The 27,927-nt window shown below is 36.7% G+C and overlaps 2 protein-coding genes and 1 long non-coding RNA gene across 3 annotated transcripts in view; 1 reads left to right on the top strand and 2 right to left on the bottom strand.

Moving 5' to 3' along the window:
• LOC119794424 (CD48 antigen-like) overlaps positions 1-8,350 on the bottom strand; it is a 169,830-nt gene extending 161,480 nt beyond the window's left edge. The window contains exons 1-2 of the mRNA XM_038301979.1: positions 8,275-8,350; positions 3,669-3,818 (exon numbers count right to left, since the gene is read on the bottom strand). Coding sequence (XP_038157907.1) covers positions 3,669-3,818; positions 8,275-8,341 — 217 coding nt within the window. The 5' untranslated portion in view covers positions 8,342-8,350. The remainder of the gene's footprint in view (positions 1-3,668; positions 3,819-8,274) is intronic.
• Positions 8,351-16,555: 8,205 nt separating this feature from the next.
• Positions 16,556-18,534, top strand: LOC119794449. Its single transcript, XR_005282218.1, has 2 exons — positions 16,556-17,115; positions 18,366-18,534. It is a non-coding gene; the product is annotated as an uncharacterized LOC119794449 (long non-coding RNA).
• On the bottom strand, positions 17,594-27,629 carry LOC119794447 (polyunsaturated fatty acid lipoxygenase ALOX15B-like). The gene is made up of 15 exons (XM_038302032.1): positions 27,473-27,629; positions 27,117-27,264; positions 26,825-27,020; positions 26,308-26,383; positions 25,991-26,113; positions 25,753-25,856; positions 25,461-25,633; positions 25,161-25,304; positions 23,694-23,897; positions 22,533-22,619; positions 22,281-22,450; positions 21,252-21,373; positions 19,498-19,598; positions 18,837-19,007; positions 17,594-18,506 (listed from the first exon to the last, which is right to left on the bottom strand). Exons 2-15 carry the CDS (start codon positions 27,237-27,239, stop codon positions 18,327-18,329), a joined length of 1,974 nt encoding a protein of 657 aa, XP_038157960.1. The 5' UTR covers positions 27,240-27,264; positions 27,473-27,629; the 3' UTR covers positions 17,594-18,326.
• Positions 27,630-27,927: the final 298 nt, after the last annotated feature.

Raw genomic sequence — 27,927 nt, forward strand, 5'->3', positions numbered from 1 at the left:
CGTGAACAGGACCCCAAGATACTTGAACTCCTCCACTTGAGGCAGGGACTCTCCTCCAACCTGAAGGGGACAAGCCACCTTTTTCTGGTCGAGAACCATGGCCATGGTCGAGAACCATGGCCTCGGACAGGAGGCAGAGGGAGCCAGCAGAACTACGTCATCCGCAAAAAGCAGGTACGAGATCCGCTGGTCCAGAACCAGGCCCCCTCCGGTCCTTGGCTGCGCCTAGAAATCCTGTCCATAAAAGTTATGAACAGGACCGGTGACAGAGGTTAGCCCTGTCGGAGTCCAACATGCACCGGGAACAGGTCCGACTTAATGCCGGCAATGCGAACCAGGCTACTGCTCCGCTTGTACAGAGAACGGATGGCCCCTAATAAAGGGCCCCGACTCCATACTCCTGGAGCACCCCCCACAGGGCAGCACGAGGGACACGGTCGAATGCCTTCTCCAAGTCCACAAAACACATGTGGACTGGTTGGGCAAACTCCCAAGAACCCTCAAGCACCCTGCAGAGGGTGTAGAGCTGGTCCACTGTTCCATGGCCAGGACGAAAACCACACTGCTCCTCCTGCAGCCGAGGTTCGACAATCAGCTAGACTCTCCTCTCCAGCACCCTGGCATAGGCCTTTCCGGGGAGGCTGAGAAGTGTGATTCCCTGATAGTTGAAACACACCCTCCGGTCCCCCTTCTTATGGAGGGGAACCACCACCCCAGTCTGCCAATTCAGGGGGACTGTTCCCGACCTCCACGCGATGCAACTTTTCTTATTTACTTATTATTTATGGTGTAACCAAACAATCAATATTATTAAAAAAATAAACAATATTTATGAGAACAATGTTTTACTTACTAGTTGGTTCGTCTTTATTTAACCCCCCTGTATTAAAAAAAGCCTTATATTTTCAAGATCACTTATATGAGTACTGAAAACATATACAGAGGATTTAGTAACTTACGCTTTTTTCTCAACCTTTGGAAATGTCCTGCAATAGATGCAAAAACAGTTTTAGGTAATCCGTGTCTGAAGTATAGTTTAGGTTTACCTTACATAAACTTAAACCTAATCATAGTTTGTTGAGGGAGGAGAATCTTATAAGCATGCTGTTTATATAACCACACTTCCTAGAAACACTCAGACCAAAAAAAAAGTTAATTACAAATGTAATGCATTTGTGTTTTCTCACCTTTTTTGTAAACATAAAAAAAAGCAGCTCCAATTGCAGCTACAATCAGGAGAAGAATCACAACTGGTATAACTGCTGTTGACCCTGGATTCTCTGAAATAAAGAAGTTAATCATTAAAACTATAAACTCTCAAAGTCTATTGCTTTTAGACCACAGTGGCGGCAGCATCATGCTCAGTGGAAGCTTCTTCTCAGATGTAGGAGGAAATATCAGAGGCTGAATAAGACCCCAGACTGAGCTGGATGTTCACCTTTAATTAGGGAGATAACCCTAAATATGCCTGGTTTAGATCTAAGCTTAGTGATGTGTTGGAATGGCCTAGTCAAAGTCCAGACCGGATGTAAAAATCTGCAGAGATGCGGCAAAAGAAATAAACATATGTAATTTTTGTAATTTGTGTTTGTAATTTTTTTTTTTTCAAACAATCTATGATTTTATTTCCATTCCTTCACTATGGGCCTCGTTCACCTACGTACAGTGCTGTGAAAAGGTATTCACTGACTTACAGATTTTGTATGATTTTGATCTCCTTTTTAAAATGTTTTATAACATCAAACAAATTTTAATGAAAAATAATCAAAATAAAAACACAAAGCAGTTCAAAAATAAGGATTTAATTTACTAAGTGAACAAAAGTCAAACCAACCTGCTGTGATGTGAGAAAGTAATTATCCTCCCTGGTAAATATTGAAATAACTCTGAGTACATTTTGGGTTAGTTTAATTTCTCAGATCCGATTCCTACCAAACCTACAGAATCCACAAACCATTCAAACAGAACTTGTCTGACAACATTATTTTAAAAGATCATAAAAATCTGCCAATCAGAACCCACTAAAATGAAATTGAGGAACTGATGAGAAGCAAAGACACTGACATGTATCAGTGTGGAAATGGTACCAAAGGCATTTCTAAGGTTCCTGTCTAGAGAGAACCACGGTCAGAGACGTTATCCACAGATAGAGAACAGATGGAACACGGAGAACTTCTAGATTAGAGGCCAAACAAAAGAATTATTCCAAAAGATCATTAATGGGTCATCCAGGAGGCCACAGTGGAAGTCAGATCATCATCCAGACCTCTGAAGGTTTAACTGCACTTCAATCAAGGTCAAAGGTCATGATTTAACTATAAAACAAAGACTTAACTAAGACGGTCTCCGTTTCAAAACTAAATCTTTTATGAGATCTATTCATTTCAACAGCACTGCATCACAAATAATCCCAATATGAAGATTGGTGTCATAGTTTGTTGTTCTTTAGAGTCTTTTTATTAACTTTTGCTTCTTAGTTTTCTCTTATCTTTATTTTGAGCCTTAACTATTAGTTTTTATTTAATTATTAAGGTTATATTTTCTATTTGGAGTCTTTTCTTGTTTTATTATTTTTTACTTAATACAATTCTGAGTTTTACTTTGGCTTAAGCCCGATATTACATTTGTGATTGAGCCTTGCCATATTCATTTTTTTTTTTCTTACTGTGGGTTTTGCCATATTAGTTATATTTCTTTATGCTTTACAGTACTAGTTGTTTTTAGTCTATTTCTCTTAGTTTGTCTTTACTTTTTTTTATTAATCACTTCTTAAATGTTGAATTCCTTCTCTTAGTCCTTTCTTTAAATTTAGTTTTCCTGTCAGACCATTTCTCCCTCAGACAGAGCCTTCTAGTTAGCAGCTAGTAGGCCTCTACTTAAGCTCTCATCCATTTGCCAGTATTCATCAGGTCATCAGTCCATCTTTCACGTTGCATTGCGTAAAACAGTTTCTGCTTGAAGGACTTAATAAAATTTTCTCAGTGTATCAGTGTTAATTACGGTCTACAACAACCAAGTCTGACAATGGGGATGTTTTCCTCTCACCTCTGATAAAGGGGTTTTCCACTGTTTCACTGTAGCTGCTGCTGACAGGGTTTACCAACTCACAGAAAAAGGAGCTTTCCTTATTCTCCTGAGAAATAAATAGAAAACAGCTCTAAACCAAACCATGAAGGTTCTACTGAGTTCTTCCAGGGTTTCTCATCCTCATACCGTTGTTATCAGCAGCTCCTTGTCGGTGGACAACTCTGTGTCACCTGTTTTCCATTTATACGTCACAGGTCCAAAGTCAGCAGTGACTTGGGCTTCACAGGTGAGATGGCAGCTGGTCTTCTCATGGTTGTACTTTATGGACACTGTGGGTTTTGGGACCGGTTCTGACAGAAACGGAAAAAGATTATCTCAACTTGATTCAGGTTAAAACCTAACAAACCTCAGTCAAACCTGCTGAACTCACTGATAACCTGGAGTTCCTTCTTCTCCAGAACCTTGTTGTTGATCTCAGGTATGTAGCTGCCGCTGTCCTCTAGAGTCAGACTGTTGATGGTCAAACTTCCACTTGTTTTATCAAAGTCACAACGACCTGAATCAGATAAAGAAATCATGGATGGTATTAATCTGCAGGTTTTAAGGTTTCAAAAGATGTTCTGGTCAAGAAATCAAATTACCTTGAAAACTTCTGTAACTATAAATTTCCTGCCCAAACCACTCCAAGGCAAGGTCTGTGTTGTGCTTCCATGTTGCTGTCAGGATGGTCTCTGAAATCTGACCTGGATTCAGAACAATGGAGCCACCAACTTTTCCATAGATCAGAACAGCTGTGAATGAAAAACAAGAACATTTTTACTCCTTCATGTGAACTTTTTCTGTGCAGCTGTAATGTTTAGACCTTTCTATCATATGTCATAGCTGTTCAAATCTAATCTAATTTTAGGATTCTACCCTGATAAAGCCTTTGATCAAACAATAAATAACTACATCAAGCAAACTCATAATTGCTGAGGAGAGGAATGTTGTTGCTTTTACTAAAGATAACATTCTCCTTGATTTAAAGCCTTAAATATGTGATTATATGGATATTCAATACCTTTGTTTATTAATTCAAGGGTTTTAACTCACAACTCAGTCAATCACAGCTGATTCATAGCTTCAAAAAAGATATAAGAGGTTTTTGGTCAGCATTTATGCCTTCTTTCTTATGACATGTTTAGCCTTAATGGATTTGAAATATATGATATTTTTCCTTTTTCCAAACTATTGAAAAGTGTAAAAAAAAAAAAAAAAAAAAATACATCCAATACTTTATTAGTTTGAAAAACCTTGAAATTTTTTAGATACGAATATAGGCTACTTTGGGTCAAAATATTTCCCTTGTATGAACTAAATATGCTGCATTTATATGCTATGATTTTTTTGTGACATCCAAGAAGCTTTTGTAAAATGTATTTTTATAGAAAAAAATGTCAACAACATTTATAACTCGAAAAGCATTCAGATGCCACAGACCTCTGCCAAGCAGCAAATTTTCCCCCAAAAGTAAAACAGAGAGCAGGTAAGTAATGATCTATGGAGGACCAGCTCTACCATATTTAAAAATAAATACAAATAAATACAGAAATAAATAAATGCCTGATAAATAAATAAGTATACAATTAATTGTTCCCAAAAATACAATAAACAAATAAATGTAGGGAGAAATTAAATTATACAGTGAGACATAAATTTATATATCTCTTTTAATTGGCTTCTTTATTTATTCACTCTGTAATAATTACCTTATTTATTTATTATCTTCAACTTTATTTAGACTTAGACAGATTCGTCATTTTGTTTACACAATTGTAAAACAAAAAGAAATTTAGTTTGGAACAGCTCAGATACCATTAGATACCATTCAAAGTTCAGCCTTGGAAAAAGGTAATAAAAATACATAAAAACAAAAAATATATAAAAAACAATAATATAAACATATAAATGTAAATTTACAGTTCTAACATTTTCATATATATATAAAATGCAATACAATAACCAATTTTAGAAAACATTCAGCAGTGGGGAAGAAACTGTTGTAGAATCTGCTGGACCTGCAACCAATGCATTGAAGCCTCTTCGCAGAGGGCAGCAGGGAGAACAGTTCATGAGATGAAATGTCTTTTATGGAGGGAAGAGGAGCCCCGATGATCTTCGCTGCTGTTCTCACCCCTCTTTTCCCTTTCTTCCAGTCTGAGACGCTGCAGCCTCGACACCACAAAATGAGACAGCTGGTCAGAACGCTCTCTATGGTGCTTCTGTAGAAGGTGGTGAGGATAGTTGGGGGTAGGAGGGCTCTCCTCATCCTCAGCAAGAAGTACATGCTCTTCTGTGCCCTTTTGACCAGTGAAGTAGTGTTTACATTCCAGGTGAGGGTGTCTGTGATGTGAACCCCCAGGAATTTGGTGCTGTTGACCACCTCTAAAGCTGAGCTATTGATGACCAGTGGAGCGTGGTTAAGCCGGTTCTTGCTGAAGTCCAAGATGATCTCCTTCTTCTTCTCCATATTCAGGATCAGGCTGTTATCTTTGCACCAATCCACCTCCTCTATGTAGTCCAGGTCGTTGGTCTCTGATGAGGCCCACCACCGTGGTGTCGTCTGCAAACTACATGATGTGATTGGTGGTGAATCTGGGGATGCAGTCATGCGTCATCAACATGAACAGCAGGGGGCTCAGGACGCACCCCTGAGGGCAGCCTGTGCTTAGAGTGATTACAGAGGTGTACTGTCCAACCCGGACTGACAGAGGTCTGTTGGTGAGGAAGTCTAGCAGCCAATTGCAGAGGGGTGTATTAAAGCCCGGCTGTTTCAGTTTGCCCATCAGATGCTGTGGGATGATGGTTTTGAAAGTTGAAATGAAGTCCAGGAACATCATCCACATGTGAGTGTTCTTCTCCTCCAGGTGTGCCAGGCCCAGGTGGTGGGCAGCAGAGATGGCGTCCTCAGTGAAGCGGTTTCGCCAGTAGGCAAACTGGAATAGGTCGAATGTTGGCGGCAGACAGGAGACAATGTGTTCTTTAACCAGCCTTTCGAAGAGCTTCATCATGATTGGAGTCAGTAATCATTGAGTGAGGTGACCTGAGACTTCTTTAGGACTGGAATAATGGTGGCAGACTTGAAGCATGCTGGCACTATGGATTGGTGCAGCAAGGTGTTAAAAATGTCTGTGAGGACACCAGCCAACTGATCTGCACACTCCTTATACACCCGCCCAGGTATGTTATCAGGCCCTGGGGCCTTCCTTGGATTGACTCTCCTCAGAGTTTTCCTCACTTCAGGTACAGTACGTCCAGGTTTAGTGTCTCCTCCCCCTGGTGTTGAACAGCTTTCACAGCTGGAGTGCTGATTAGTGCTTTAAACCGTTCAAAGAAGTTGTTCAGTTAATTTAGGAAGTCAGTGTTTGCTGCATCTACCGGGGGGGAGGGTGTGTTGTAGTCTGTGATCATCCGAATGCCTTTCCACATCCTCCTGGTGTTGCTGTTGTCATGGAAAAGATCCTGGATCTTCTGGCTATGGTTCTGCTTCGCTGATCTGATTGCACGGTTTAAGTTGGCACACACTGTTCTTAGTGCCTCCTTATCACCAGACTTGAAAGCTGAGTTCTGTGCTTTTAGCGATTTCCGAACCTTTCCATTTATCCAGGGTGGTTGGTTGGTCCGGGATGTGATGTTCTTTTTGATGCTGACGTCCTCAATGCATTTGTTAATGTAGGCTGACACAGTCATGGCATACTCATCAATATTTAATAAGTTGTCATATGTTGCTGCAGCCTTGAAGGTCTTGCAGCCAGAGCATTCAAAACAGTCATGGAGTTTCTCCATGGCGCCCTCAGACCAGACTCAGAACTCTTTAACTGTTGATTTATACCTGATCATTGTCGAGAGGAGCCTTTCTTGGATGCTGCTTATTACTTATGTTTTTAAGGATTTATTTATGTGCATGATAGTTGATGCACAATTATTTATTTGCATGTTATGATATGGCCAAGTATGTTCTTGAGAAGAACACAAGAAAGTATGGACTCAGGGAGAACGTGAGCACACAGCATAAATATGGCGAGCACCATACTCGTGTTCTAATGAATTGAGAAACAGCCAGTGACTTAGACTCTCCTCTACTCCTGTAGATTCGACCAATGCAGTAAATGCTAACCAACCAACGGGCAGAAGTTGACCCTCTAAGACACAGCCCCTCCTCATTTGCATAACGAGGCAGAAATGCATACAGAAATGTAAAAACGACAGGCAGAAATAAATACTTAAAAAATACTAAGGAAGAAGAAATTATAAGATGCACATAAATGCTTAAAAAAAAGGTAATTAATAAATATTGTTGAAGATTATAACGGAAAATAAATAAATAACGTCATTATTGCAAAGGCGAATAAATAAAGAAACTAATTAAAAGGGATATATACATTTATGTCTCACTGTATAATTAAATTTCTACCTACATTTATTTGTTTGTTGTATATTTTGTGGCAATTAATTGTACATTTATTTATTTATTGAGCATTTATTTATTTCGGTATTTATTTCTAAATGTGGAAGAGCTGGTCCTCCATTATCATTTGGATAATTACCAAAAATAAAACATTCCTTGGCATGAGGGACATCTCTGAAATAAATGTTATTTAAAATCCACCCATAACTTTTCAGGTTACACTGTTTACAGACAGTCAGACAAACCTAAGAACATAACCTCTGTTCTCAGATTAGCATACCCCGTCAGACCAGCATACCCATAGTCGATACGCATGTGCAAGACGTCAGATTTGCATTAATCCCTTTACTTTTGTGCAAAACATAGACTTTAAACTACGTCAAGGGCTGTGCATCCCTTAAAAAAATTAAAAAAAAATAAAAAATCATGTACAAAGAAATAACATTAAAGATGAGATCGCCATACGATTTAAAAAACACCAAAAAGTAAGTAATTCAATTGTTTTTGTACATTGCTAAAGGGACACACGCCCGTTAAAGTAGTTTCAGGTGTATTTTTCGTACTAAACTAAAGGGATAAACTGGTATTGACTATGGGTATGCTCACCTGACCGAAACCTCCTTTGCAGAGGTAATAGCGATCCTTATTTCTACTCTTACAAACTTAAAACTTTAGCGTCTATTATTTTGAGGTAATAGCCAACTCATGGCACTAAAATCAAATTATGTCTATCTTTATGAAAAACTGTACTTATCCTGTAAAGAAAGCTAGAAAATCGTTAAATCAATTCTTATACTCACCACTGTTTAGTTGGGCCGAGCTGATGAGAAGAACCACAGAGAGAGTCCAGATAATGAACATGGTCATAACTTGGAAAAGATTTGACACCAAAAACTATTTCAGCTGATCATTCTAAAAATGAATGTCAGCAGTCATTCTGATGATTGTGATCCTGAATAGGAAAAGAAATAATTAAGTTAAAAAGAAAAAAAGATGAGGTCGAAATGCATATGGGATAGCAAAAAAGAAAGTAACTTGCAGTGAATAATTGACAGAGGGACGGAGATCTGAAAATTATTGACAGGAAGAAGTAGAACTTTTACCTATGGTAAATCAAACGCCTGTTTGATTGGAGTTTCTCAGCAGTGTTAGGATTAGATGCCTTCCTCTACCATAAAAGGAAGTTCGCAGAATCTGGTTTAAGACTAGTAGTTGACTTTCACTGTTTCACATGTCAGAATGAATGAGTAAACCAGAGTCCAGATGTATAGTTCACATCCATAAACAGGAGTCTCTGAGTTTTTGGGTCAATTGGATTTAGACTGGAGTTTGACTAGGCCATTTAAACAAAAGAGGTTTTCTTCCAGTGTCTTGCTCCATCCAGGTTCCCATAAAAAAGTTTCCCCACATCATAACGCTGCCACCACTGTGGGGGAGAATCACTGGGTTCTCTGTCTAGCTGTTCTCATAGGAGGTGATGGAGGTAGAGGGGATTCCTCAATCACCAGCTCCTCAGTGGGAGGAGGAGATACTGTAGATTTTAGGTGTTGGAGGCACAGGACAGACCAAAGTGAAAGCAGAAGAGAGGTGCAGAAGCCCTCGTCATAACTGGAATCCCAACAGGGGGGAGTTTTGGCCTTGTGGTTAGAGTACTGCTCTGAGAAAGTTGCATGTAGCCAGGGGGATCCCCACAACCTGCACCCTGGCTCCCTGAGCAAAACCCTTTAACCTACACTGCTCCCCATTCGCCGCACAGTGGCAGCCCACTGCTCCCCGAGGGGAATGGTTAAATGCAGAGAATGTATTTCTCCAGTGTGAGATTAATAAAGTTTGTTTTTTATATTATAATCTGGTTTAGCCTAGAGTAAGATTTGGAAAATGATGACATCTAGAAAATACAAAATTTCTGAATAAATGCATATAAATAAGCTTTCCAAAGTAACATGATCGTGATGATAACCAGAGCCGTTCTGTTGACATCACCAACATCTTCTGAAAAATGAACCTGCTTTTATCCCACAACTATTTCTGAAATCTCCAATATTTTGAAGCATTTCAGGTTCCTGGGGAGATTTGGAGGAATGCTAACATTAACTAATGCCAACATTTTCTGTAAGCTGTTCGAACCTTTCAGTTAATCTGGTTTCCATGACAGAAACACTGATCTGAGCAGATATTTTAAAAAGTTTTTATTTAGAAACTCCAGAAGTGGAAGAAAGAAGCAGACGATCCTACAAAGGTCTGAACTTTATTCTCTTGTTTGACGGAACAAAACAATTCCAGTTTGTTTGAATCCAAAACAAACAAATACCATATAATAAATATTCTCAAAGCATATTTTTCTCCTGCAGCCCCAATAGCACATCATGAATAATCTCCTACATCCATCTGTTCAGAACCAGGGGTGGGAACAAGCTGCCATCTCCCAACAACTGCTAAGGGATTTTTTTTTTTTTTTTTTTCATTATATCAACATAAATGACATTTTCTTTCCGATCTGTTCTCTCCATGTGCTTTTCAGATCTGAGGTTCAGTCGAAAAGTTTGATTTTAAAGAATGCCTTAGAAGAACATAAACCCGAGAACTCTTAAAGCTGGACTCAACTTTATTTTAAAAAGTTTTAAGATGAAACTCAGGTGGTCAAAGTTCTTAACACCTTCTAAAAGATGATAAAGCAAGAGATGAAAAATATAACTAAAATAGATAGCAGGTGAGACCAATACAAATCCAATTCCTTAAACTTGTTAAAAAGTGAGGAAAAAAGGAAAAAAAGAGAATGTTAAAAAACAAAAAGTCAGTCAGTCTGCCTGAAATGTAAAGATAATTTATGCCACAGTCTTGGTGCAATGACCGAGAAGGCAATATTACCTCTCTGTACTCTTTATCCTCATAATCACTAATAAAAACTGATCCAGCAGCAGGGAGAGTTCAGATAAGACAGGTGTGACCGATACCAAGGGGCAAAGTTTCAAGTTGATCTGACAAAGTTGATATAAAAATGAACCAGCGGCCAATGAGTTGCTCCTAAACAGGAGAGATCTGCTAAATAGGCAACAGAAAGATTCTGGGATTACAAAAATTAAACAGGAAAAAGGTTCAAAAAGAAGCCACAGTCCCTACATAAGATTAAAGAAATTTAGAGGGAAGGAAGAAATTGGTATTCTTTTGAACGTTTAACATTTAGCTGCAATATTCCATAATATTATGAAATAGCAACATATTAGTATATATGCTCCTGCATCATAGGACTATCATTTAAGGTGTACACTCGCATTGTATACCATGAAAAAAACATCAAAAACTGATGATTATGATCAAATAAGGTTAGATACACCAATTATTCATTCTGATTGCAGTTTCTTAGTCAATTTGAGCCTAAATAGGCTTGATGAGTAGAATTATAGAGATGTGGGCGCCATCCTCTGGCAGTACCATAGAAGTACAAGAAAGCTACGGTACAGTTGAAGGCCACTCAGACCCAGCTACTTAATAGAACCAACTAAATGTTACCATCCTGCAATGCGCCTAAGTAAAGCAAGAAATAGAAATGTTAAAAGTTAATTTATTCCTCATTAAAACTATTTGTTTACATTTTTCCCAATAGAATACTGGGTATTTTGGCCCCTAAAACAAAATATTTTTTTCCTATTTTGCACTTGAAATAAGATAATGTACATTTTCTCCTATTTTACCATGGATGATCCACCAATTGTTATAGTTAATATATAGTTCAATACATTCATTTTTAGAATACTCTGATAAATCAGATTCAACAATCATAATGTGGAGAAATAAAAATATATGGGAGGTAATAAATAAATGTACACAAAGTATGCGGCCAATTCCAAACACTTTGCCGACAGGACGACTCCTTTTTATTATTTTTTCAACCGATTTCAAACAAAACTGTACTTGATGGACAGAAATACAAAAATATCTACAACCAATCATCAATTTATGAACTTAAAACATTTCTGTGAATTAAGCTGCTACAGAGAGCAAAGGCATCCTAAATGAAAACACCCTACATAGATCTTAATAACTTACAGTTATTATCTGATTATATCTAATTACAGTGATCAGATTTTTTTTTCCTCTTCACTAATATGAAAACTTTAATCACATATTCACATGTTTTTTCTCTTAAGTTTATGGTGATAAAGACATAGTGTCATGATAACATTTGGACGTTTGACTTGCTGTGTGCAAAGGTTTTAGATTTTTTTGCAAGCCTTTTTCAAACAGAGACATCATAAACAGCCTTCATACAGCTCATCACAAAAATTGAGACAAAATTAGAAAAGATAACACTAAAAAAAAAAGGATAAAGCTACTGCTGTTGTGTTTAAATGAAGACAAAAAGAAAAACATTTCTTTTCAAGACATAATTGGAGTCCAATATAATTTTGTTTAGGCTTAATTCAATGTAAAAATAAACCTCACAAAAATAAAGTAGTCATATTTGTAGCAAAATCTTTTTAAAATGACCAATTACCAAGGTCTATAATTTCAAGTACACAATATATTTAAACACAGCATTTATGCAAGTACATCTTTTCCATCACTACAGCGAGGAGAAAGAATAATGTGAAAACTTATTTTAAATTAACCAAAATGTGTGACTTTTTAAATGATGTCGTCGGAAATTTAGATTTCCCTCATTCACATATTGACATATGCTATTTATCCAGTAGAAAATGTTTTTATTCAGTCGGTTTCATCTGCAAGGACACAAAATGTCTGAGGAGTGTTTGCATACAAGAATTTATATTCCTATAACAAGCCAGATTCTTGTTAAATCAAAGTGTTTGAGTCTGTAAAACCTTAACAGCATTTCCATAATTATAAGTAAGGGAGACAAATGCTGGCCAGATCAGAACAGGGTTGATTACCATGCACTAAAGGCTGTATGATGTCTTGTCTTTGCAAAGATTAAATAAAATGCCGACTGAGAAATCCATTGATTTCCGTTTATTTAACTGGAGTGAACAGAATGGGAACAAATAAATTATTAACAGATATCTTCTAAAATCACTTTTCATCAGGAAGTGGTGCTGTATGAATACGCATATCAGTCTTTATAAATATGTAAACCAGTTTTTATAAATATGTATATCAAGTGTTTATAATTATGTAAATTAATTCCTTTCCTTTGGCAGGTGGAACCTGCTTTCATGATTAGGATTTCTGAGATAGTCCATGCAACTACCATTAAGGTTTTTGGGGGGAAAGTTAAAAAAAATCTAAATTTAAAAATCAATTTCAGCCCAATTTTCTGACTTTTACAAAGACAACATATTAACTACATATTGGATTTAACAGAACAATGGCTAATGTGATCGATTGCAATTGTGATTATTATTATTATTATTATTATTATTATTATTATTATTATATATAATTTTTCTGCTACATAATAAATGAGAAATAATAGGAATACAGTTAGGCTGCTGCAGGTTAGTAGTAAATTTCATGTGTGGGCTTTGTTGCCGTTTTTCTTTTTCAAGCAATACACACCAGTTTGGCCTTTACTGTTTATTGTAATAAAAAGCAGTTTGTTAGTCTGTGTTTTATTATTCCATCCATACTACTATTGATTTTAGTTTTTTTTTTTTTTTTTTTTTTAAGATAAATAGGTAACAAATGGCCAGACAAATAATTGATTGCAGTATAAACATGCTGGATAAAATAGTTGCACTAGAATAATAAAATGGCATAAAAGTTCCAGTTTACTTCCTGTTTATTTGCTAAAGCTGGGAGTAAACTTTCCTAAGACTACAACATAGATCCAGACTGGTTTGACCTTTGAAATGGACCACTCAAGTTAAATATGCGGACAAGCCTCTTTTTTTTTTTGTATGATGTTTTATCTATTTCAGATGTTTAACATCCATGAATGCACCGATTGCTGGTTCTTTCTTTAAAGTGCCTTTTCGGCAAGTCAAACCCTTCCCTACAGAATAATATGAAACATGTCTGTCTTTATAAGGTCAGAGAGTTTTCATCATTTGTCCAGTGAGTCTGAAACGCTTGTCCATTTCTATAACATTCTTAAACTTTGGCTTTGTGCCACTTCTCTCAAAATCCAAAACGTCAAAACATTTTATATTTCAGGCATATCTTTATCCCAATAACTGTAACCAAAGTATATGTATACACATTCTAATTCAAACCAGTATCCATCCCATCAGTGCCGAGTTTATTTTCCAATTTTCTCTCTGATTGTAGCTTCAACAACACTGGAAATATACATTACTTTGATTGTTTACCAATCCAGTTCATTTCTCCATGTGTTCCTCTCCTCTCAGCAGATCGTCCTCGTGCTTTCTCTGCATGCTTCTCAGACCGACGACTGTTCGCCTGCAGAACAATGTTGCTGTCAGTAAATGTATCTAATAAATCCAAGTCTTTGCAGATAAAACAGTCCCAAATCTTCCCTTAGAGGATGAGCTCATAGCAGTTAATCCCATGGATGGTGTTTCAGCTTTCTTAAACATTTCAGTGGTGAATTCTTATAGCCTGAACAGCCAGACTTACTTCAGCGAGATGTAAATCAGTCTGGCTGTTCAGAACATTTAGAACTGCAGTAGCATCAGAGTGACATTTCATTAATGCCATTTATTATTTCCAAAGTGAGCTGTTTATTTCAATAACATTTTAGCAACTGCCTGCTACAAAAGCTTTTCTTTTTTCCTAAATTATGATTTTGCATCACATCCATAATCAGATTTATGTGTTTAGTTTCAGTTCTATGAGTTTAGGAGCCTTTTTATCTAGCTTTTTCACTGTCAAACACGGCGGTAGTAGTGTGGTGGTATGTGTTACTTTGCAGCTCCAGGAACTGGATGACTTGTTGTAATTAACTCAAGCATGAATTCTGCTCTCTACAATAAATCTCTAAAGGACCATGTCCAGTCATCTATATAACTATATTGGGTTCTGCAGCAGGAGGATGTAGTGAAGGGCACCAGGACCTCTGAATGATTAAAAAAGAAAAACTTAGTTAAGGAGGGGCCTAGTCAAAGTCTAGACCTAGATCCAATTTAGATTCTATTCCATGACCTTAAGCAGGTTGTTTACTCCGACATGTCTACATCGAGACAGCTGTTTCCTCAACAGTGATGTTAAAGACTAATTGCCAGCTAGCAGCAGTTGTTGCTGCAAAGTTGAAAAGAAAAAATCTTTTTTTTTTTTAGGTTTAGGGAGTAGTTACTTTATAACATAGAGCAAGTCAGTAATCAGTTAAAAAAATGTCTGCTCTCTTTGTCTGATACATCACATTCAGTTATTGATCTGAAATATGCAAATGGGGGAAAACGCTATTTTAGGAAACATCAATACGATCAATAAATTTTAACATCATTGTATCACAGATAATCCCGATATGAAGTTTTTGTTTGATTTAAGGTGTAAACTATAAAGAATAGATGGGAATGTTTCTATCTCACCTCTGATAAAGGGGTTATTCACTGTTTCACTAGAGCTCCTGCTGACAGAGTTTTCCAACTCACAGAAAAAGGAGCTTTCCTTATTCTGCTGAGAAATAAATAGAAAACTCTAAACCAAACCATGAAGGTTCTACTGAGTACTTCCAGGGTTTCTCATCCTCATACCTTTGTTATCAGCAGCTCCTTGTCGGTGGACAACTCTGTGTCACCTGTTTTCCATTTATACGTCACAGGTCCAAAGTCAGCAGTGACTTGGGCTTCACAGGTGAGACTCCAGGCATCCTTCTCATGGTTGTACTTTATGGACACTGTGGGTTTTGGGACCGGTTCTGACAGAAACAGGAACAGATTATCTCAACTTGATTCAGGTTAAAACAAAAAAAGTCAACTTACGTTTTAAACTTTCACAACTGATTTCCTGCCCAAATGTTCTTCAAGGCTGGGATTTGATTTGTTCCTCCATTTTACTGTATTGATGGTCTCTGAAATCTGACTTTTTCAAACCTCACCTATAAAAATACCCATGTCCATATTTAATATTCTGAATAAATGGCTTTTGAAATGTATCCAGCAAAATACTATTGGGCCGCACAAACTAGATCAATAATAACACGGATACGCCAAGAAAAAGATACAATTTGGTACAAGATGGAACAAGGTGACTCCCAAGACATACTTCTTGATAACTATCCCATTTGTTAACCAAAACACATGGAGAAAGAATAAAATTAATAACGAATGGGTTAAGTTTACTCTACTGACCTGGGCAAAGATCAAAAAGATACTAAATCTACCCAATTCATTATGTAGAATAATACAGCTTGACCATAACACTGAATTTCTTCCTACATCTGGACTGCATAACTGGGTTGAAAAAGGATTGATTCGAATAGATGAAATGTTTAAAAAATGCAAACCTAATGCCCTTTCAACAACTTCAACGAAAATACGATCTTCCAACACATGATCTGTATAAATATTTACAAATGAGACATTATCTGCAGAAACATAGGGAAGGGGAAAACTTACAATTACCCCCTCAAACATAGAGATTTTATTTCTCTGTAATAAAAGGAAATATAAACACCAAATTCATATCCTATATTTACAAAATACTGCAAGAGGAAGTAATAACTGATACAAAATATATGGTATTAAAGGAAAATGGGAACTAGATATTAATGTAATAATCAATGATGAGGACTGGGAGAAAATGTTTCGAGAGGGTCATAAAATATCAAATAGCCCAATGTTAAGAGAATTTGAATGGAAAATTAAAGTGAGATTTTTCAGGACTCCTCTTTCCACATTTAGATTTAACCGCACCTCAGACAACTGTTGGAGGGATTGTGGACTAATTAGAGATCTCACCCATATATTTTGGGATTGCCCAAAACTATTAAACTACTGGAAAGGAATTATAAAATTAATGTGTGCTTATAAAACATTTTTGCAAGGGGATGCTCCACTCCTATCTCATGATTCAGTCAGGAGACCATCCTGCTTTATCATTCTGATGGAGCATTCTGTCTTCATGAACTGATCAATTGTTCTGTCAGAACAATACTCTGTAACCATGCGTCATGTTCTGTTAATAAAATACTCTGCGGAGGAGGTCCAGTGAGAAACAGTGTGTTTGAGTCTGGGGTTCAACTGTCTCTCCTTTCTGCAGAAATTGTATCCATAATTTTGTATTTCAGTTCTTCTTTTGCAAAAACCTACATTTTATGAACCCGTCAACTGTATTAGTATTATTGTCTCTTTAAAACCTTGGACACACAAAACATTCTCTGCAACATAACATGTGAATTTATCAATGTAATCAATAAAATGTACTATCTGTAAGATGTATGTGATGGGATCTGCACTTGTAAATCTGAATATTTTTTTTTTTTTTTTATAGAGAAATGCGCTGAAGGTATGAATGAGGAAACACTAAAGCCTTGGAGCAAATAAGTCTCACCTGCAGAGAATCAGTGTCAGTGAGCTGAAGGCAGAGCAAGCCAGCTGACTGCTGATGGCTGAAACAGAAATGTTTGGAGATGGGGAACAGGGCGTGGTGGAGCCGCCAATCTCTGCAGCATTGCATGGATCAACAGGCGTGTCAGAGGATAGGATCTGAGCAGCAGCCAGGGCTGAGGATCCGAAGCTCACTTTGAGTTGAAACAGTGTCATCTGAATGAAGTCACACAGGTGCGTATCGGAAGCCTTTTAAGATGAGCTCTGGATGCTGATTGGCTTTAGTGGAGGTGTGGTTCAAAGCTGATTGGCTATGACGAAGGTGGAACAATGGGTTTCTTCAGTTGAATTTCCAGCTCCATTAGTGGTACAATGTGGTAACCCAAGCTGACCCAAACTTAGCAAAAGTTTTGCTCTTTAAATTTTCCCCTTAATGTTTTTACCAACAATTATAAAAACTAAGACTCGGAAAAAGGACACATTCTGTCTGCTTAGTCAAAATAAGGTTTGTAAGCCTAATGATAAAACTAAAATACATTTTTATTCACTTGGATAATCACCTGTCAACCTATCTTTTATGTATACCTTCAAATATAAGTTTCAAAGATGTATTATCGTTATTGCACTTCTGCAAACTCCAAAAATGAAATAAGTACGCATACAGAGACACAATTAATAATAAAAAGAGATCCAGCTGGTGTTTAAAGAAAAGAAAACAATTTTTTTTCCCAACACCAATTAGAAAGTTTATCGATTTAGTTTAACAGTACATTTATGTTGATTTCAATCTTACAACTGACAGTTCAAAATTATTTTTCTATGTACCATAATGTGTATCACATCTTAAATGTACCTCTACATTTTTTAACCACTAGAAATGCATATATCTCATTGCCTAAAGAATAAGAATTAAACCTTTTTGTTTTCAAAGTCTTCGTGAGATCAACTTAGCCTATAATATTACCAAAGAAAATAACTCATGTAAATCCACCACCCATATTAAACCTGCATGTCATATCTATGTATGCAAAAGATATTGAATAAAATAAACAAAGGAAAACTTTTTTGTTAGAAAACGCTAATTGTTATACTGTGAATAAATGTTTTCTGTTTCTTGCCTTGGTATTTTTTAGCACTTTACCCCAGGCTAATTATTTTTGGGAAATCTCTGACAAAACCCACATCTAAATGATAAAAAAAGAAACCCTTAAAAATGGTAAATATTTCTCTGCAACTTCCACATAGACATCTGTTTTAATCATTCAACATTTGTGGAAGAAGAAAACTATCACCATAACATCCACACACCAGAAGTATTAAAAAAAGTCACCTAAAAACCCAGATATTCATTATTAAACTCTGATTGAACAGATAAGTGTATATATGTATATTTTTGGTGAATCTGTTGCTAAATCTGGTTGAAAAGAGGTTCAAACATCCAGTTTTCAAATAGTAACACTATTTCCGATTTTTTCTGGATCCAGGTATTCGTATGGGAAATCCAGCTTCTTGTTTCTTTTCTTGATTTCATCACTCAGCTGCTTCAGCTCTTTCTGGAATGCTTCTATCCGCCTGCGGGGCTCCTTCTCAGTGAAGTGCTCCTCTGGGTAATCGCCAAAAGCGACCTGAGGAAATAAAAAATATGTAAAAATAGTTTCGACTGATATTTGAATTTTGGTCAAGTTATACCAACTAAAAGTATTATTAAGAAACATATATAAAATGCATTTGCTTTTCACTTTTCAAGCATATAAACTTATTAACATTTCTAAATATTTTTACAAACGGCAAACTGATTTAGCACAAATAACATTTTAAAACATACTGAAAACTATCCTTAATTTAACTGATTTGTCTTAAAAGCTGGAAAATACAGTAATACACATACAGACAAAACCAATGTATTTTGCAAATCAGAAATAATAAAGATAGTTCTTTGAGGTTTTCCCACTTACAAAGTCACTGTACGTCTGAGTCAGCAAATACAAGGTCTCCACGGTACGACGTGTTACTGATTTGTTTGGCAGTGCCTCCATTAGGGTGGCCTCAGATGCTTTCCCCTTTTTGGTTGGTGGGGGACATCCCATGGAGCTCGGCAGGTTGGGCATCCAGCCACCGAAGTCGAACTGGGGTAAATAAATAACTTGTCATAAGATTTAAGGGATAAATATTGTAAAAACATTATTAATAGAACATTTTTAATCAACAGTTTGATTTGTTGGGGCCTACTCTGACCTGGATTTAAAAAAATAATATTAATTAAATTACAGTTGATCTAACAGAATAATTTATTTGGCATTAGAGCTAACAATCGTGAAAACCAGAATGGGGAATATTTACAACAGTGATTGTAAACACTAACAAACACCTTTTTGGCTCACAACTTTACACAACTTTAACATCTTCAATCACAGGAATACAGGAATTTATAGCATTTTTAAAAAGTTTTTTAGTTGTTCAGTATTGCACGAGTACACCATTACATAGTGATTAAAGTACACATAAATAAAACTGATGAATCAGCATAGTTCAGCTTAGTTTAAATTTTTCGATAATTAATCCATCAAGATCTAAACAACATTGCTGAGTATATTTTTATAAAACACAAAGCTTCACCTGTCCAGAGTTCACAGCAGAATGCTGGACCGAGCCAGTGAAGATCACCATGGTGACGAACTTGACCAGATCAGCCACTGTTGTAAATTTGTTTGGGATTCCTAATAAAGAAAAAAAAATGCAGACATATATACATTTCTTGCTTCCTATTCAAAAGATTGTATGCCTCCACTATATACAGCTCATCCAAAAGGCTTACGTGGACTCAATATTTTTAACATTATCATTATCATAGTTTGGGTTTCTCAAACTTGAATACATTTTAAATGTTTTAAATTTGCACAAATTGAAGGCTGAAGACATTTTCAATGGTCACATAACTGCGCCATCTGATCACAATTATAGAAAGAGATTGGAAGAATCAAGATGAAGCAGAATATTGAGCCAAGTATAGCTTTAACAAATGTTTTGTTCTATTCGACTAACTATTGTATTGTACAAGGTGGGTTCACCGCAAGGGGAATCAGATCAATAGTTAAAAGAAAATTGATGTTCCAGTAGGACAATGACCAAAAACAACCATCAAAAGCAGTTTTGCAGTTAATAGGTAAAGCAAGAGAATATTAAGCTTCAGACTGGTTCTTGGAAATTAACCACACTTTTTAAATCTGATATTTAAGGAGATGGTTCACTAGAAACGATAGAATACATTGGTAAGGATCACGTTTGTACAACTGAACCTTGATGTTTATCAAAAATTTTTAAAGCCAATGAGGATTTTAGACAGTGCTCTTTTAATTCTTTAAAATAATCCTTTGTGATATCAGCTAACTTTTTGAGTTGAGCAACCGTAAAGCTTTTTATTTTTCATTCTATTGATCAATAGACTTTCTTAGTGTAGACCAGGGGTCTTCAACATTTTCAAAGCCAAGGACCCCCAAACTGATTGCGAGATGGAGCGGGGACCCCCTAATTATATATATTGTATGAAATTGTGTTCTATCAAACTGGTCCTATAGTCACTCTATTACATATGGAGTCATGTAACGAAAGTAATTTCTCCCTGGGATTATTCAAGTATTTCTGAATCTGATTCCTGGTTGATGGGACAGGTGTTGTGAATGAAACGGTGCCCAGGTTTGAAAGAGCTCCTGTGTGTCGCTGTATGTGTGCATTGATGACTGAAAGACATCTTCTGCTTTCATTTATCTGTTTACTACAGTGTGTTGAATTCATGTTAATGTGTATTTAAAGACATTTTAATTAGTGCAAAAAATTGCAGGAGGGAATATAAAAAAAAGGAATCAACCAAGACTTTCGCGACCCCCATGCAGTACCTCCGCAGACCCCCTAGGGGTCGCGGACCCCCTGTTGAAGACCTCTGGTGTAGACCAGGGATAAGTCATTAATAGTGTGTATAGTAAGTCTTAATTAAGGACTTTTTGCCCTTTAACATCTGTGCATTCCTAGTAATTAGAGTGAGGCTGAGTTTGCTGTGTACATGTTAAAAGCTGACCGGGAACTTGAGCTGTTGCTGCTCCAAAACTCTATCACCCTTTTCCTCTAAATTTAAGGCCTGCACCTTTACTTATCCAAAGCAAATCACAAACAAACTAACCCTGATCGAGATGTTGAGTCTGAGTAATCCCTAAAGCCTTTGATCTTAATCTGTGTGAGGATGAAAACCAAGTCTGTACCACAAAACCAGCCAAACTGCATTGACTATCAATTCTAAAAGAGGGGGCATGGCATATATCCCCAAATGTAGAACCTTACAGTTGAATTTTCTTCTTTGAGTTAAACTGAAAACCTACCGGATTTTTTGTTGGAAAGAAATCCATGTTTAAAAATGTCCCCTATCCAATCCTGCAGTTCTGCGTCTGCTTTCACATCCTTGTCAGTCTTGTAGTAGTGTTTCAGGATTCCTGAAACAAATCTTTTGCAGATAGAGAATTGCATTGTTCAAAAGAGATTAATATTATAATAAAGACTTACTCCACAGCTTTATGAAAAAGATGGGGACAACTTACACTTTAAAGTATGTAAAATTATATCTGCTGTATATCTGCTATTGTGTAATATAAATTGTTATAAAAGCTGAAAAGGAGAATACAGTACAGTGATCTAGTGTCTTTAAATTTATGTTTGTAATGCTGATTATGTCATTGTGCAGAGCACACACACAAGAGAACATTAGGAGTTGGAAGATAAAATAATGTCTATTATGTCAGGCGAACATTTGTGGTGAGCCATAATTTTTGAAGAGAAAAATTGTCAACAAAGTGTATGAGATGAAAAGCAAGGCCTCAGAATATACGGATATATCCTGGAATGCTTTGCGCGGAGTGCTGTCCTCGCAAAGCATCATGGGATTTGCTGTCTACAAGAACCCAAATGACTGTCAATTCCTTAGGGGCGGACCCTTTCGTCCGGTTCAATTTGCATGTTTTCAAAGCCAAAACAAGGCTATGTTTTTGCTCCCCTCTATAAAGCCTCAAACTCAATGCTGTTATGGACATTTTTAATTGAAAAAGCTTCCTGGATGGAAAGCGTAACATCTTCAAACTTGGAAGCAAAGTCTAGTGGATTGATTTTAATGTTTTGAAATGACTATGATCTGGATGACTGAGAATCTTCACCAGCATAGTTACTGAATGAAAAACATATTTCATATGTTTGATTATTCAAGTGCCCTGCGATGGAACGGCGAACTGTCCAGGGTGTATCCCGCCTCTCGCCCATTGACTGCTTGAGATAGGCACCAGCACCCCCACTCGGGATAAGCGTGCTAGAGGATGGATGGATGGATGGATTATTCAAGTTTCAACCATAACCAATTTTACCTGTGTAGACTGTTCCACAGTTTCATTCCGTCGTCTCTGTAGTAGAAGTTGGGAATTTTGTCCATCCCGCGATCTTCAATGTCATCAGGTATACAGAGGGATCTGTACTTTATTTTGGACAAGGATCTCCTCAGGAGTTGGAACATACCCTCTCCACCCGAAGCTGCTATCTAATGAAAAATGTAGTCCAAGTTAAATTGTTTTCATTTAAAAAACATAAATTTCATTATTGAACAAACAATGTTTTCTCACCTCTGTAAAGACACCATGCTCAGATATTAGCATCTGTCGAGCCAGGACATTAATAGCCAGAGTGTAGCGAGTGTGGGGTATGAGAAGCTGAGGACAGAGAAAAAAATTCATGAACCCTCACCTTTTTTCCTTTTTTTGTTTTTTGCTTTTTCTGGTGCCAAACATAAACATTAGCTAATTCAAAAAATGTGGAGGAAGTTGGACATTTAAAGTAAGAAACAATGGCCATACGCATTTACGGTAGCCTGGATGTAGAGCTTGGGATCAACTGTTTTTCACACTGAGCTATCAGAGCTCATCAAAGAAGCCCAGTTGTCTGAATTAAAACAAAGTAAAACCAATTAAGTAAGTCTGACTATAATTTTTGTTCTGTATTTTGTTCCAAATTCCAAATTCATCATGGAGCTCCAGTTTTATAAATACAGGTTTATATATTTTATTTTGTATTTATTTTGATTCTTTAATAACTTCCAGGCAACATATTTGTTTTTTTGTTTGTTTGTTTTTTTTGAGATGGAAAGAATGAAATGTAATAAAATCAAATGGCAATGGCAAAAACGCTGTCCCCTCTGAGCTTCCACCTAATTTTAGGCTCCATCAAGAGCAGCTGACCTGCGAGAGCGAGTATAGGTCTATAAGGATGTAGAAGCACAGAGCAGTATGATGGGGAATGCTAAAATATATGGACAGCCAGTGGAGTGAAACTAAAATGGGGGAGATGTGCTCATACTTGCGTGTGACGGTTAAAAGGCGGGCCGAAGCTTGCTGAAACTTCTGGAGACACATAGAGGGCATTGCAATAATCCAGCCGAGTAGTAAAAAATGTGTGGATTACCATTTCAGACTATTTTCTTGCAAGAATGGCTTTATTTTTTCATCAAAATGTAAAATGTTCAGAGACATCCAGGCCTCTATGTCATCAAGACACTTGATTAAGATAGTGATAGAGCAAGCATCTTTCTTTTTAAGAGGGACATAAATTTGACTGTCGGTTGCATAGTAATGGTAAAAAAAAAAAAAAAACATGCTTTTTGAGCATGTATCATAGCAAGAGTAAATAGAGAGGAAACAAGATGGGACCCAGGGCCGAGCCTTGGGGAACCCCACATGAGAAAATAGCAGAGGAAGAAATAGGGTCACCAAGCCTGCAGGTTCACTTACCTTGTACAGTGGATGAACCATAGGTAGGTTGCGCCGAGTGGACACTGCAAAGACCTCAGCCAGCAGGTGAGTGCGCAGCAGATGAAAGTTGAGCTGATGCAAATTAAATTCTGCACTTCTTACAAAGGTTTTTGCCAACAACCACTCATAGTGATGATCAGTAGGAAGGAAAATTGGGTTGTCTGCTCCTGGCTCCTGTTTCAGCTATAAAACAATAAGGCAGGGTAAGGGTTAGTTTATGCATTGGAATGAAATTCATTAGTGATTATTGCAAACAAAAAATAAAGGATAATAGAATGGCAGAGTGCTTGGGGTGGCGGGTTACCAGTGTTATCAGGTACCCCCAAGCTCCAAAAGACAAGAGTAAAGGATACACACACACACACATATATATATATATATATATATATATATATATATATATATATATATATATATATATATATATATATATATATATATATATATATATATATTATACACATTGTAGGTCTCCTTCCTGTCACAAAGCCTAGGGTTATGAAATCTAAGCTGTATATACCGTAAATCCTCTAATATAGGCCCGGGCCTTTATTTCACTCAAGTGCATCGCGGTCCAGGCCTTTATTGGAAAGAGGCTGTGGTACTTGTATGTTACTACCACAAGTATAATGTTGAGGTATGCCCAGAAAAAAACGTTTATAGCCCCGGCCTGTATTAGAGACCGGCCATTATTTACCTCCTCTGACAGCGAGACTGGCCAATGTTAGAGTCCCGGCCGCTAATGGAATACAGGCCAATATTAGAGAATTTACGGTAATTAACTGTGTTTGAAAGTTTGCAAAGCTGTGCATAAAACATTCAGGATACAAAAGTTACTATTACATTTGTAACAATGTTATGCAAGAAAATTGTGAAAGCTGACAAGGTTGTTCACCGAGTTATTGAAAAGGTTTTTTATACCAGCCAACAAAGTATTTGTGTCCTAAAAATACGTACCAGGACGTTTTTACACTTATTAAAAAGCACTCCTCACACTCCAAGACCTAACTATAATAATATATTTTCTAAATTAAATTTCTGTAACAGAAACTGATTTTTAAAATGAAAAGATTTTACAAGTAAGAATTAAGTTTTATATATTTAGAAAGGTTTACACATTTTAAGCAGCCATTGTGACATATCAGAATGATGGTCTGAATCTAGATCTTTTGTATTCAAAGTGCTGTTGAAAAAAAAAAGTGTGTCAAAAACAACATTGGGATTTATTTTTTGAAATATAAGACAATAAAACAGAAAAAAAGGCCCTGAACCATTTTTGATCAACTTCAACACATGACGCAAAGTCCGTATCGCCCTCTTCCATTGGGCTTAATGGGGTTCATTTTTTGAAGTGTACTAATCCTTACCCCAACCTGGTGCAATCAAGGATCATTCTTTAATTATTTCTGGGTGTAGCACAACTAGTTTTTGATGCATAAATCTAACCTGAATTGCAATAGGCACCAGTTTATCATCAGTCGTTTTATAGAGCAGCACCAGTGGAGCCGTCAGGTATTGCTGCTTTCCATGGATTTTTCTTGTTTCTACTCCATCCAGTATCTCGTAGTCACACAGAAATATGTTGCCACATTGTTGTAGAGATAAAAATAAATAAGCTTTAGTCTGATACCTGAGGTGTGAACTTTGTATTTGTCAACAGAGTATCTAAAGACATTTAGTGAACATTTTCTGGCAAATAATATCACATTGATGTAACAATCAGACTTTTAGCATTAAAAAAATCACCTTCATTTCCTGATCCAGACTAGAGGGACCCTTGCTGTACTGGCTGATCATGTCATCAGTGACAGGAAAGTTGTCAGGCAGGGTATCACAGCGTCTGATCACCATGGGGTTAAGACCATTCAGGAACTGGTAGCCAAAGAAATCATCATCCTTCCAGTTGTTTCTGACATAGTCTGTAACAAAGTACAGAATTTACATCTTGCTTTTTACATGTGATAGGGTATGAATTTATAGGGAATTAACAAAATGCCAATGTATATATGTATTATATATTCCTAATAATAGAACATACCCAGAAGTTTATATTTGCTGTAGTCCATCATGGCACCAATCTCATCAAAACCAGACCATTTATTATCACCGAAAAAGAAGGATTTCACTTTATCCCAAACCATGCTATAAAGTTAGAAGGAACACTGTTACTAAAATGAATGAATTACAATATGTGCAAGATGTTTTATTACTGTCTGTTTGTGCAAAGTGACAGAAAAGTTTGACGATCAACCAACATCTAGAGGATAAGGACTAACCCTTTGATTGCCTCAATCTTAAAATCTGTCGCCTTGCTGAATGTGAACTGGGCGTCTTTAGGCAGGTCATCCGTGTCTTTTGCTTTGATATGATCAGGTATTCCTTTCTCAGATGTTTTCCAGCTAAAAAGATGTTAAAGTAACAAGTTTTTACCTTTGGGTTTTTGTTAGTTGTTCAGTTTATTGTTTTACATTAAGGCAGTTTTAACACAGTAAATATTTTTTTTGAAATAAAAAGTTATTGAATCAGTTGTATAAATATTTAACTGTAATTTGTTGGCATAAATGGAATTTCTATACCAACTGTCAGCACTCACCGATATGCATCTTGTCGTTTGCTAATCTCTTCCTGCCGACTGGATGGGTCAAAAGGGTCCTCAGAGGGTATAAAAGCTAAAGCAAACACAGCAACAAGTTAGAGTTAAGGAGTCAGTGAGTCAGTCAGTCAGTCAGTCAGTCAGTCTCTCTCTCTCTCTCTCTCTCTCTCTCTCTCAATAATGATTAAATTCTCAATATAAACATGAATAGATATTTCATACCCATTACAAGAGCATGACCGCCTGCCTTATGACCTAATATTTAGCGAAATTAAGACCACATGCTGCAATTCAATGGTGCTCAATAAGGACAGCTTGTGTTATGGCGATAAAATTAAGTCATTTATAGCTATATATCTGTTTTAAACTCATACTTTGCCTGCGCTTCTTTAGGAGAGATACATTCTTTTGTCATTGGACAAATGATCTGTATTAATGCATCAGCCTTATGGTAGAATTATTGGACATATGTGGTTTATAGCAATAAGATGCGTAAAATTATTGAATTTGCACAAACCTTGACCCTCTCTGAAGTAGTGTTTCCCACCATCAGTAATCCAGGTGTACAGGGGGAAGATGTAGGTTTCATTTTTATGAGTTTTGACTTCTATTTTTTCTGGCAACCAGTCGTCAGAGAACATATAAAATGAAGTCTCCTTGTGAATCACTATTTGTTGCAATTTTCCAAGAGATTTATCGGTTTTTATCTCACACTGTGAATTTTAAGAGAATGACATTTAGATAAGATGCAAAAAAAGACATCAAGACATCACTTATAAATGATTTTCACATAGAGAAAGGTATACAACCTTTTCAGAAATCCATGTTGAGTCACTTTCTCCTTCTTCCCCCACCAGCCTCATATATATGTAGTTCGTGGTTTTGGGGAAAATTCCTCCAGCAGTATCCACCTTTACCTCATAGGTCCCCATTTTTTCTCTTGGCAATAAGTCACTTCTGGGGAGAGAGTGCATTAATACATTTAGAATCACTACCAATAGATTAATCTGCATGTTAAAACCATTTAGTTGCAGCATCATGATGCCTAACAGTAGAACTACACATAGCAGTTGATTTAAAAAGTGTCTCATTTAAACTGATTATTCTAGTCTGAAAAACCCTTAAATAAAGAAATATTTAGAATATAAAGAAAAATGCATGTTACCTCTACAAAAGAGTCCAGAAGGTTCCTCTGAGGATTTCAAGCAATGTTGCCTCTATGGAACCAACCCCTATATATACACCAATGGTTGAGAACATTTCCGGTCTGGAAATGTAACAAATTCATTGGAAACCATTATCTCGCCTGAAGTACCATGGAACGATTATGCATAGACTGCCTGGGGACGTTGCTTTCAAAACAACGCCTTTCTTAGGAACAACTAACAGGTTACCGTTATGAAATCATTGGTCCAGGGATCCCAGCAAGGAGCACATGATGACAACACATGTCTGGTGCGTAAGAAGACTTCAGCTCACGTATTATACTAGCACAAAGTATTACAAATGTATCATATTCTTCACTGGAGTTAAAAAAAATTTTTAAGTATACCTAAACATTTTTTTTTTATTTAGGACTCATAAGGTTGTATTGATGAACTGGCATTCACTAGTTTGTTT

This window comes from Cyprinodon tularosa, unplaced genomic scaffold (assembly GCF_016077235.1).
Source record: "Cyprinodon tularosa strain WSP-4 unplaced genomic scaffold, ASM1607723v1 ctg48, whole genome shotgun sequence".
Taxonomy (NCBI): Eukaryota; Metazoa; Chordata; class Actinopteri; order Cyprinodontiformes; family Cyprinodontidae; genus Cyprinodon; species Cyprinodon tularosa.